The sequence below is a fragment of the Oncorhynchus nerka genome, linkage group LG10 (assembly GCF_034236695.1).
Source record: "Oncorhynchus nerka isolate Pitt River linkage group LG10, Oner_Uvic_2.0, whole genome shotgun sequence".
NCBI classification, from domain to species: Eukaryota; Metazoa; Chordata; class Actinopteri; order Salmoniformes; family Salmonidae; genus Oncorhynchus; species Oncorhynchus nerka.
In genome coordinates, this window is record NC_088405.1 from 50,685,859 (window position 1) to 50,697,958 (window position 12,100).

Consider the following 12,100-nt stretch of genomic DNA (forward strand, 5'->3'; position numbering starts at 1 on the left):
CTATTTTACAAATGCTGTACAGGATGTATATGCCTTTTTATAGACTACCGACTGTATGAAAAGATTTGAAATTCACTGGTTCTCCTCCCTTTCTGGTCCATCCTGGTCCTGGGATCAACTCATGGTGGAGGATGCAGATTAGGATGAGAGGAAAACTGACATCAATGCTATCCTTTTATACCTGTGTAGGAATAATATAATGACATAGTAACAATGTTGCATTAACATGCTATGTTGGACAACTGACATGGTCAAAATAGGCTACAAAAAGGGACAGGACAACTCTGCTGAACCCCACATCAAAGCCATTTTAATGAAGTTAAAGCTATAGGCCTACACTGCATGTACATTATAGGTACACCAAGGCACTGTGGCAGTGTTGTCCCTCTCCTATAAACAGAAAACCCCCTTTTGTATCAGACTGATGTCAATCAAACGACATCTTTATATCACACAGTCATACATCCTTGGTTATACAACTGTAGACGTCATAATGTGTGTCATCTCGTTGCTGATATTCTCAGCTTTGTCATTTTGTTGTCTGAGGGACTGAAATGAGTTGGAGCCCTGCTTTCACAATGTAGAGAGGTGGTTCACACCAAGATGTTACAATAATGTATTTCTTGTGAAAAGAAAAATGGTTCCACTCATTATATTATTATTTTACAATTCCTCACACAAACATGATCATAAATCCACATAGAGAAATACACCACATCTCTCTCATAACATATTTTCTCCCATGGCCCCTCTCAGCTTCTCTTGAAGATGTTCTTTAATTGGACCGGTCCGACAGACTACAGAGAGACACGTACAGACCCTTGAAGATCTTCCTCTTTCTCCATTCTCTTTGATGGGTCAGAATTTGTTACATGATCCACAGCGAACTCTTTCTTTAACACTGCTGTTGAACCCAGGCAGAACCTGCACGTCTGGGTCTGAATCCAAGACTGTACTCTCTTCATTGGCCAGGATATGTTCAACCAGACATCTCGCTGCCGCTTCAATGTTAGTGCTCTCCTACAAGATGAAACAGAAGACACAATCATGTACAGCTAAATGACAAATAGATCTTAGAATGATCTCAGATGGGAAGTATGCCCTGGCCAGATCGGCTCAGGATTCAAAATCCTCTTACCTCAGGCAGAGGGATGTTGCTAATCTTCCATCATTATTATGGGGCGGCAGGCTAGTGGTTAGAGCGTTGGAATAGTAACCGGAAGGTTGCAAGTACAAACCCCCGAGCTGACAAGGTACAAATCTGTCGTTCTGCCCCTGAACAGGCAGTTAACCCACTGTTCCTAGGTTGTCATTGAAAATGAGCATTTGTTCTTACCTGACTTGCCTAAATAAATAAAGGTAAAATAATACAAATAAATTAATGTAAGCTACCAGTTGGGTAGGCCCCAGTGACATATTCACCCAATCAGCCTTCACACCCAACTGAGTAACTCATTAGAGAGTGGCTGTGAGTGTCCCCTTCCTCTCAGGTTCAGCCTGTGAGAAGGGAACACACCTTTCACAGCCTTCTGGAGCATTTCACACGTTCCTGTTCACATTCCCCTCGGCCTGTAGTCCTTATACCCCAGGGTTCGCTAACATTTCATTCCAACTGATCTCATGTATTATTCAGCCGAGTGTGATTGCATTTCATTGAACACTTTAAAGTAACCCAAGCTGACAATCAAAGGCTGTTGTCAAACTTATGCTCTTTATAATTTCATTTGTTTTTTTATTATTTAACCTTTATTTAACTAGGCAAGTCAGTTAGGAACAAATTCTTATTTACAATCACGGCCTACCCCTGCCAAACCCGGACGACGCTGGGCCAATTGTGCACCGCCCAGTCACGGCCGGATATGATGCAACCTGGATTCAAACCAGGGACTGTAGTGACGCCTCTTGCACTGAGATGCAGTGCCCTAGACTGCTGCGCCACTCGGGAGCCCCAAAAATGAGAGATACCATACTACATAGTGATCTTCCATAGGGGCAAGACTGTCAAATGTTAGCAGCCAAAAAATTACCCAGCAGGAGTCGGTGGAATATATTTAGAATCATTGAGATTGTGATGCTTCTCTGTCACATGCACACACACACTCCAAGTGATCAGACATGATGTATTTTAGGACAACCCTAGACTTTCTAGCCAGCCATGAAGCAGCCCACATGTGTCAGTTGGGAGAAGCTATGACTACAGTACACAAGCTTCAGCATCTTTCTTCCTCACCTTGGCTGAGGTCTCAAACCATCCCACAAATCCATTTTCCCGGCAGAATGTGTCCAGTCTGGGCTGCTGGGAGCAGACTTGATCGGACTTGTTGGCCAGCAGCACAGCTGGGACAGGTTTGCCATGACTCAGGGTGACCTTAGAGTCCAGATCGTCCTTCCACTTGAGCACGGCATCAAATGTGGAGGCGCGGGTCACGTCGAACACCACCAGAGCTCCCACGGCCTCCCGATAATACACACGAGTCATATTTCCATAGCGTTCTTGTCCTGGGACAAACAAATACAAGAACAGCACACATCAGAGTCAGAGGCACACAGCACTGGTCTGTCTATACTTGAATGATATGTATTTAACTATCTAATTATATTGAATTATGACTTGGCACGATCCAAAAACTGGTCAGGTTTTTCATATTACAGAGAGAGAGAGAGAAAGAGAGACTCCTGGCAATAACTGCAGTGCTCATGTGACTCTCTAATATGAGCATGACACCAGCTGAGCCCAACACAAGGCAACATTCCTCCACAGTGCACATGAAATACCATAGGGAGAAATACTACACACTATTAATTAGGATGATTAATGTAACATTGGCTATCTATCTATGGATAAAACCAAATATAAGTCTCATAAAAGTGTGTTAATTCATTGATAAGCCTGTTGAGTTGTTGAAAACATCAATGTGATTTTACGCAAAATGCTAAACATGAATAAAGTCTGACGAATCGTCCAAACCACTGGTATTACAATGAATGGATATATAACGTCAAATATCAAAGTAAAATATCAAAGTCAAATGGACTGGTTAAGACATACCGGCAATATCCCAAAGCTGTAGTCGTATAACGGTGTCACTGTCCCAGTGCAGAACTTTGAGCGCAAAATCGACACCAATAGTTGCGCGATAATGTTGAGAAAAGATCTGATGGACATAACGCTTGATGATTGACGTTTTCCCGACCCCAAGGTCGCCTATAACGAGAACTTTGAACAAATGCTCATGCGGCATGGTCTGACTTTGTACAACAGCCCATTCAAAACGCACCACCACAGGATTCACTATTTGCCAGTGATGATGGCTTTCTAAAAGACAGATTATGATTTAATACTAATTCCGTTCCAACTACAGCCTACATTCTTTCAAGTGTTTCCATATAGAACATTGAATGTTGACTGTAGGCTTATGTCACCGTGCACCCATACGGAATTATGCCTTCATATCCAAAGGATGAAGTCAAGCAAATTATGTAATCCAATTTGATTCCATCCACCGTAGCCAACACGAAATGTTAACTTTTAATCTTATAATATTTTCAGCATAGGCCAACTTTCTCCTCAAAAGAAAGTCTACTCCATAGCTCTAACACCCCAGCAATGAGTTTCTCTCCCTCCAGTCGCTTCGAGACCAGTTTGCTACATGATGTCATGATACCAAAACATTTGAAAGCCCCCAAGACTCAGCCACACCCATTATCTTCTACCCTGCAATAGCCTACTGTAGGTCTACTTCAGAGCAGGATTCGCGCACAAGCTATTTAATCATTTGGGGACATTAGGTTACACAGTAGCCCACAAAGATAACCCGAATCTAATCTACGAAAAAAATACCTACATTTAAATGTTCCTTTATAGCACCCGGTGTAGCACCCTCTATTGAGAGCAGCGCGTAATTGCGGAGACATTTTTGCTGCGTTGCTGTCTGGGTTCTTACGGTAATGGTGCTGATGAGGGATGAGTCGCGCTATGTGATGCTGTTGTTACTGCCATTTCATCAGCGGATTTTCAAAAAATATCTCTCCATCTTTAAACATGGAATTACCATAAAATGAAACCATCGACAAGTTTTAAAGACGGCCATTAGCCTATTTCACATGAAACTCGCCAGTATAGTAACAAATCTCAGTGTAGAATAAAATCAAATGATAGCCTAGGACAAGGCCTATTTGCGGATTACTCCTTGGTGTTTGACTAGGCCTCCTGGGATCACTGTTTCAGAGAGCATCTTCGAGAGAAAATATTTCTCAAGATCATGGGGTTTGCTATTGCCAGGCGTTGATCGCCCACCCAACAAGGTAATTTAACATAAGGTTGTAGACCTACATGCCGATGTTGTGTTTATTATGGATTAATATGGCATTGCCATAGAGAAGACCGTTGTAACTCGATCTATGAAGGGCGGAAAGAAGATCAGTTGAATGTGTTTTAAATTAAGATGGCTTATTGTAAAATGTCAGACTTATGTAGCCCAGACCTAACACGTTTCCAAATTTTGACTCGGGTGAAATTAGTATTCAATATGTAGCCTATTGTTTGTCTATAAAAATGTGCATAACTGCCCTTTTAATTTAGTTTGTCATTAAAACATCTATGTTATTGCACTTGATTGGCTTTGCACCAAAGGTGTTTCTATGAGAGCTGAATATACGAGTTAAGAACCAACGGTGTTTCTATGGGAGCTGAATACACAAGTGTTCTTTTGCAAGAGCTGTCTGTGCATTTACACTGGAAAGAGGAGCGGCCTTTCCCTCATTGTAATGTAGGCTAGAGCAGGCAGACTACTGTTTTTCAAGAATACGCAATTAGTCCGTCCGCAGTAGGCTATTGAAATTCTACATTTAATAGTTCTTAGCACCACTCATGTCGATTTTGGATGTTGCGCACACATCATCACGAATAGGCCGCGAAAAAATTGTCAGGCCCATCACAGAACTACATAAAAAAATAGGCCGATAAGGATAACACTTTGTAAACAATGTTTACAAAAATTGGAGTCAAACAAAACATTGGAGTAAAACAACCCACTGGACACACACTGGTGAATCAACGTTGTTTCCACGTCATTTCAACGAATATACGTTGAATTGACGTCTGTGCCCAGTGGAAGCTTACACCAGTTGAACTAAACTCATGATAAATATACTGTTTAAGTGATATTCTTCAAGAATCAGTGTGCATATAGGCGATCATTAATGCATGTACTGTAGATACGAAGGAGTCTAGATTTAAGCTAGTCTACTTGATTATAGGTTGATTATAGGCCATTTACTATTAGTTTTTTTGTGTGCCATAGATTCTGTGAGATATGGAAGCGATATGGCTGTACCAGTTTCGACTCATCGTCATTGGGGACTCGACAGTAGGAAAGTCGTGCCTGATCCGGCGATTCACCGAGGGACGCTTTGCGCAGGTGTCCGACCCCACAGTCGGTGTAGACTTCTTCTCAAGGCTAGTGGAGATAGAGCCAGGGAAACGCATTAAACTTCAGATCTGGGACACTGCTGGACAAGAGCGATTCAGGTTACGTTTTTAGATTGTATTTTCCTTTTTTAAATCTTCCATTGTAAAGACGAAATCATTTGTCTTTCAATAAATCACGTTTTTTGTTGTTGTTGATAGTCATCTGTCAATATTATTGTTATAACAATATAGTATTTTGATCTCTGTATTATTCATCTCGGAGCCTTTCCTTGTCTTGATGTTTGAACCTCACCACTTCCCTGTCACATCCTTTGTTTTTCCATTCCCCCACTTCTCAATAAGTATATTTACAATTTCTTTCAATTCTCTCTCTCTTCTTTGCTTAACCCCCTCAACCCTCTCTAGGTCTATTACCAGGGCCTACTACCGCAACTCTGTTGGTGGGCTACTGCTGTTTGACATCACCAACCGTCGCTCCTTCCAGAATGTGCATGAGTGGCTGGAGGAGGCCCGCAGTCATGTCCAACCTCACAGTATCGTCTTCCTGTTGGTGGGTCACAAGTGTGACCTGGAGTCCCAGAGGCAGGTGAGCCAGCAGGAGGCTGAGAAGCTGGCAGGTGCCTATGGCATGCGCTATGTGGAGACATCGGCTCGCGACGCCATCAACGTGGAAAAGGCCTTCACTGAGCTAACGCAGGACATCTTTGAGCTCGTGAAGAGCGGTGACATCAACATCCAGGAGGGTTGGGAGGGGGTGAAGAGTGGCTTTGTGCCCAATGTGGTGCACTCCTCAGAAGAGGTCACCAAGAGTGACCGCCGGTGCCTCTGCTGAATGTCCTGTCTGTCTAGTCGGCTTTACCCCCCGCTCAGCCCATGTATTCCTGTAACATTATGACCCATTAGCTCCCTGTCTTATCACCTGGCATTTATTTGGCTCTCTCACTCCTATCCTGAATTACTGGAAGGCCATATCAGCTCTAGTCTACCACTGGAGCAAAAATGGACAAAGCGATTTGGGTCGTTCCATGAAAAGAGTGCCTTTTGTGTCCCTTGGATATTTTAAGTAGAAATTGTGCCCCAATATTGAATTTGAATAGCTTGTTGCATTTTGACATGTCCTTCTCTCAACCCCGTGTCTCTTCTAGGAGGATTTTAACCCACTTAATCCCGACATTTCTCAAAGTAACATTTTTTTGTTGCTTTGCCAAAGTTATTTCTGAAGATTATTATTCATTTCATGTGATTAGTGTTTATGTCCGTCCCTCATTTTAAGGTCAACTGAACTCCCGTTTTAATATTGGTGAAGCTATTCCTTTTAATATATATATATATATATATATATATATATATATATATATATATATATATATATTTCTTTTAAAGAAACATTGAACATCCTAATAGCGAAATCATAGAGTAAAAGCAGGTGAGCTGGTTCTACAATTTTGGGCAATTTTCTGGTGTTTTGTGGTGGAAAACTGAGCGGGTCGAGCACAACACATCAACCCTGTCACCCATAGATAGACAGGCTAGAATTTTTTTTTTTTTGGGGGGGGGGGTGAAGCTCGCATTCAATTGCCAATCCCTGTGCACACAACAAGCTTCCATTGCCCCTTCACATTTCAGATGAAATCATCAACCCTGTTATGGTCAACCCTGTTATGGTCAACCCTATTTGGCACTTAATAGGCCATTGCTATAGTAATGGGAAAACTCTTTTTTTTAATGAAGTTGAACATGTGCTGTCACATTATGACAGAATGTTAAAATTAGGTGAAACCCCCCCCCCCCCTAAAAATGTACCAAGTTACACTTCTCAAAAGGCACCGAAATGGTGGAACGACCCAATTGCCAAAGTAACCTTCCTCGCCTCTGTCTTACCTGTTAGATGCACTTGAAAGAAAAGAAATGCCCTGCTTTATGGTGAGATGTTCCTCTCTGTAGTTATGCCCTTACGGAAGGAACACACCTCAAACTTTACAAGTCTGTCCTGGAGTCTGGAGCGCTCACACAACTTTCGGGAGGACACCTAACCTCTCTAGTCTGTTTCTGGCTGGTGTGTGCAATACAAGGGGACACCAAATCTAGCTCTGCTCTTTAAACCCTCTCTATGGAAAGATCCAATTCACAGAGGGAAGCATATGTTGTATTAGCACTGCGTGAGCATGCGGGGAATGGCACACTGCAGTGTGCAAATGCCTCCTCTACTTTAGTTCGTGAGACTGATGGCACCACCAGACAAATGAACAACCTGAGAACACATCATTGCCATCATCCCTTTGATCATAGATAAGATGGAACCAAAGTTTATGTGTACCGATTCAGTTGCCAACTGTGTTTCTATATGAGTATCCACAGGGAATTTGTACCGTTGAGTGTGGGTATGCACTGTGAAATGCCTAACATCTATGTTTTTATTGCGTTTTGCGTCCTCGTTGCTCATATTAAATGCACAGTTGGTGACAGAAGGTAGATGTACAACATATCACCCCTTTTAGCTACCCTGTCCATCGATCATAATCATTACAGAGAATGTGTCTCATGAGAAAGCCGTTTTATGTACTCCGTTGTCTTAAACTGTACGCCCACCCCTTAAACATTGACATCTACTCATATGCCTCCTGATGAACACTGAAGCTTTAAATGGGGTCAGCTGCACTAGGGTTGTTTGCCTTTAGTGTCTTAAGACCTCCATACTGTATGGTCGTATGCTTGTAGTTTTAACACGATTATAAGCAACATTCTGCATAACGCAACATGTCCGATATTTCTTCCCGCCCTACACTGTAAAAAAAAAAAAAAATCAACCTACATTTTTTTTACTCCAACTGGTTACAAGTAACTAAGTTAGGGTTTCTCAATTGAAAAACAACACATTTGTTGAAACCAAATACAGTCGTATGAAAACGTTTGGGCACACCTGACAATTTCCATTTATAAATAATTGGGTGTTAGGATTAGCAATTTCATTTTGATCTATCAAATAACTGATGGACACAGTAATATTTCAGTAGTGAAATGAGGTTTATTGGATTAACAGAAAATGTGCAATATGCATCAAAACAAAATTAGACAGGTGCATAAATTTGGGCACCCCAATAGAAAAATCCCATTCATATTTAGTAGAGCCTCCTTTTTCTAAAATAACAGCCTCTAGACGCTTCCCATAGCCTCTAATAGGTGTATGGATTCTGGATGAAGGTATTATGGACCATTCCTCCTTACAAAACATCTCCAGTTCAGTTAGGTTTGATGGTTGCCGAGCATGGACAGCCCGCTTCAAATCATCCCACAGATTCTCAATGATATTCAGGTCTGGGGACTGGGATGGCCATTCCAGAACATTGTACTTGTTCCTCTGCATAAATGCCCTGGTAGATTTTGAGCAGTGTTTTGGGTCGTTGTCTTGTTGAAATATCCAGTCCCGGCGTAACTTCAACTTTGTGACTGATTCTTCAATATTATTCCCAACAATCTGCTGATATTGAGTGGAATCCATGCGACCCTCAACTTTAACAAGATTCCCAGTACCGGCACTGGCCACAGCCCCACAGCCACACAGCCCCACAGCCACACAGCCCCACAGCCACACAGCCCCACAGCCCCACAGCATGATGGAACCACCACCACATTTTTACTGTGGGTGGCAAGTGTTTTTCTTGGATCGCTGTGTTCGTTTGCCGCCCTGCATAACATCCCTTGTTATGACCAAATAAATCAATCTTTGTTTCATCAGTCCACAGCACCTTATTCCAAAAGGAAGCTGGCTTGTCCAATTGTGCGTTTGCATACCTCATGAGACTCTGTTTGTGGCGTGTGTGCAGAAAAAGCTTCTTCCGCATCACTCTCCCATACAGCTTCTCCTTGTGCAAAGTGCGTTGAATTGTTGAACGATGCTGAGTGACACCATCTGCAGCAAGATGATGTTGTAGGTCTTTGGAGGTGGTCTGTGGGCTGTTTTTGACCGTTCTCACCATCCTTCGCCTTTGCCTCTCCGATATTTTACTTGGCCTGCCACTTCTGGCCTTAACAAGAACTGTGCTTGTGGTCTTCCATTTCCTCACTATGTTCCTCACAGTGGACACTGACAGCTTAAATCTCTGCGATAGCTTTTTTTTTTGCCTTCCTCTAAACCATAATGTTGAACAATCTTTGTTTTCAGGTCATTTGAGAGTTGTTTTGAGGCCCCCATGTTGCCACTCTTCAGAGGAGAGTCAAAGAGAACAACAACTTGCAATTGGCCTTTTCTCATGATTGGATGCACTTGTCTATGAAATTCAAGGCTTAATGAGCTCACCAAACCAATGGTGTGTTCCAATTAATCAGTGCTAAGTAGTTACAGGTATTCAAATCAACAGAATGACAAGGGTGCCCACATTATTGCTACACTAAAAATCTTTGTCTGGACAATACCCCAGTACTCAGCTTTTATTAGAAAATGAATGGCATGCCACTGTGATCATTTTCTGTGACGACAGAGTAAATTATTATGCAGCCTCAGAGGGGTGCCCAAACTTTTTCATACGACTGTATATGATTCAATGACGACAGTTTTATTTCATTATTACCAAACCTATATTTGAAGTTGCAATGTTTTTTTTATTTTTTAACTCAACTTACTTTCCCCCTTTCGGTTAAACCTAATAAATAACAAATACAAACTCATATTTCATGTAAATGTAACCAATTTTTTTCATATTGTTCCAAGTTCACATTTTAATTTGGAATTACCTATCCAAATCCAATTAAATCAATTCCCTGTAAATCAAGAAATTAAGTTGGTTCGATAACTTGAAATAATGTTTCCAAACATATTCTTTGTACATTTAGTAGCCACAATATCATAACCAAGAATTAGCTGCCTTAACATAGAAACCTTACCAGGCTCTTTAGTACCATATGCACTCATGCAAGTATCATTACAGATGCTGTCAGTGTACGAGTTTGAGTTTGAATAACAGATACAATAGACCACATTAACAGGAACGACATTTACTCTCACAGGTGGGCAAAAATAACTAACTGAAAGCCACACCCCCCCAATAAGCTATACCTCCAGCGCTTTTGATAGGCTGCCGCCGCTACATTGCCCCACCGCTATTCAATGCACATGCGCTCGCTCATGAGGTGTTGAAAGCAATTTAGAACTTTCATTCAATCATTTGTTTGATTGTCAAATTTGTTATTTGATTTCAGGGAAATTTTATAGAATAGGTTGAATGAACCAAAGTGTAATTTGTTATCATTCCAATCAGTAAATGCACTGCAGAACAACAGCATCTTCCCACCTTTTATTTTTTACAGTGTATTAGACTCAGCCATGTGCTTTATCTAACCATTAAGACTTCCAACCTCAATCCTTAGTACCTCCTAAGCGGTTTTCTTCCTCAATGCCAGTTTCCACCCACCTTATTAAAACTTTTCGGTAAGCTATGAACCCCTTTGCTTCAAGGGCCCCCATGTCCATATTTCTGCAAGCAGACCATGTCTGAGAGCAATAATCAGGAGCCTCCTGGGTTCAAAGTATCTATGCACTGAGAAACTAACCATTTGCTCTAAAGGAACGCTACAACATGCATTCATTCATTTTTACTGTCCTCCAAACCCTCACAATGTGTTGAACAAGAGGGTTGTTCATTGCCGCACGTGTATAGTTGCATTTCACCCATTTTACATTTGATTTTCCAAAGAATTACAAGTGTCTTAATGGATTTCTGATATAACATATTGTAAATAGCCAGGGTGTACTGGGTGTATTTATTTCTAGAACATGAAGGGTAATATTGGTGTGATAGAATTCCAGTTTTACTTTCTCACGATATGGGGAGAAAATGCCATACGTTTCAATATTTGTAGGATGTATCATACAGTAACTGGAGTGGAAAGGGAGAAGGCTTTGAAATGGTTGTTGCTCTGTTCCGGGTATTAAGAGAGTTTTGGTTTCCCCCACTTTCACTGAAGTCGTACCTATGTATCATATGAAAGGAGATATATGAGAAATGAACGTCCGCAACCTTCATATTGTCATCCGGAACCTAAATACCCTACATGCTTATTGAGCCTACATGTGCCAGACACATTGCAGTCTGTTGTTGAATGGACTCCTGTCTCCATTCTCTGCTTAAGCCAGGTACCAGATCAGCTGCTCATTTTACAATCACAGCACTGGCGCCAAACAACCGTTGTGTTTCTTTCTAAACCACTGACTGACTGTAATATAGGGTATGTCGAGAGAACATTCAGACAGACGGCTCGCCGTAGTTCATGATCTCTGCTAGACACCGGAGGCTCTGGATGACGCAGCTTACCTGCACGTCACGTGGCCGTTTGAAATGGCGACATATATCTCTAGTCAAAGCAAAGATGGATTTCCAATGAATTTAATGTGACTTGTAAATGTTATTTGAAACAAACATAAAGCCATGTTCCTTTAGCGTTGTATAGGTTTGGGGTGCATAGAAGGGGCAGGTTTGGTGTCTCATGCTTGTAAGGAATAAACATTTCATCTCAGCAAAGGCACGGTCAATATTACCAATGCTCTATGATGCCCATCCAAAATACATGTGTTCAGTGTTAGTTACCTCTGCATGCACACTTATAACCCCAATGACTTAGATATTCCCCCAGCCTGGAAAAAACATACTGTTTATTCAACAAGCAGTTGAAAGA

The 12,100-nt window shown here is 41.6% G+C and overlaps 2 protein-coding genes across 2 annotated transcripts; one reads left to right on the plus strand and one right to left on the minus strand.

Annotated features, from left to right (window-relative positions):
- Positions 1–288: 288 nt before the first annotated feature.
- On the minus strand, positions 289–3,651 carry LOC115135486 (ras-related protein Rab-38-like). The gene is made up of 3 exons (XM_029670219.1): positions 3,050–3,651; positions 2,231–2,499; positions 289–1,020 (listed from the first exon to the last, which is right to left on the minus strand). The coding sequence occupies exons 1-3, from the start codon at positions 3,240–3,242 to the stop codon at positions 859–861; spliced, it is 624 nt and encodes a 207-aa protein (XP_029526079.1). The 5' UTR covers positions 3,243–3,651; the 3' UTR covers positions 289–858.
- Positions 3,652–4,014: 363 nt separating this feature from the next.
- LOC115135485 (ras-related protein Rab-39B) lies at positions 4,015–6,289 on the plus strand. The gene is made up of 3 exons (XM_029670218.2): positions 4,015–4,305; positions 5,304–5,530; positions 5,837–6,289. Exons 2-3 carry the CDS (start codon positions 5,316–5,318, stop codon positions 6,261–6,263), a joined length of 642 nt encoding a protein of 213 aa, XP_029526078.1. The 5' UTR covers positions 4,015–4,305; positions 5,304–5,315; the 3' UTR covers positions 6,264–6,289.
- The last annotated feature ends 5,811 nt before the right edge of the window (positions 6,290–12,100 follow it).

What these genes read in the sequence shown, in the direction of transcription:
- LOC115135486 (XM_029670219.1), bottom strand. Translation starts at nt 3,242, where the DNA reads ATGCCGCATGAGCATTTGTTCAAAGTTCTCGTTATAGGCGACCTTGGG. An exon ending in ACAGCTTTGGGATATTGCCG is followed by an intron (nt 2,500 to 3,049) that starts GTATGTCTTAAC and finishes TGTTTGTCCCAG; the next exon opens with GACAAGAACGCTATGGAAAT. An exon ending in GGTTTGAGACCTCAGCCAAG is followed by an intron (nt 1,021 to 2,230) that starts GTGAGGAAGAAA and finishes TTCATCTTGTAG; the next exon opens with GAGAGCACTAACATTGAAGC.
- LOC115135485 (XM_029670218.2), top strand. Translation starts at nt 5,316, where the DNA reads ATGGAAGCGATATGGCTGTACCAGTTTCGACTCATCGTCATTGGGGAC. An exon ending in GCTGGACAAGAGCGATTCAG is followed by an intron (nt 5,531 to 5,836) that starts GTTACGTTTTTA and finishes AACCCTCTCTAG; the next exon opens with GTCTATTACCAGGGCCTACT.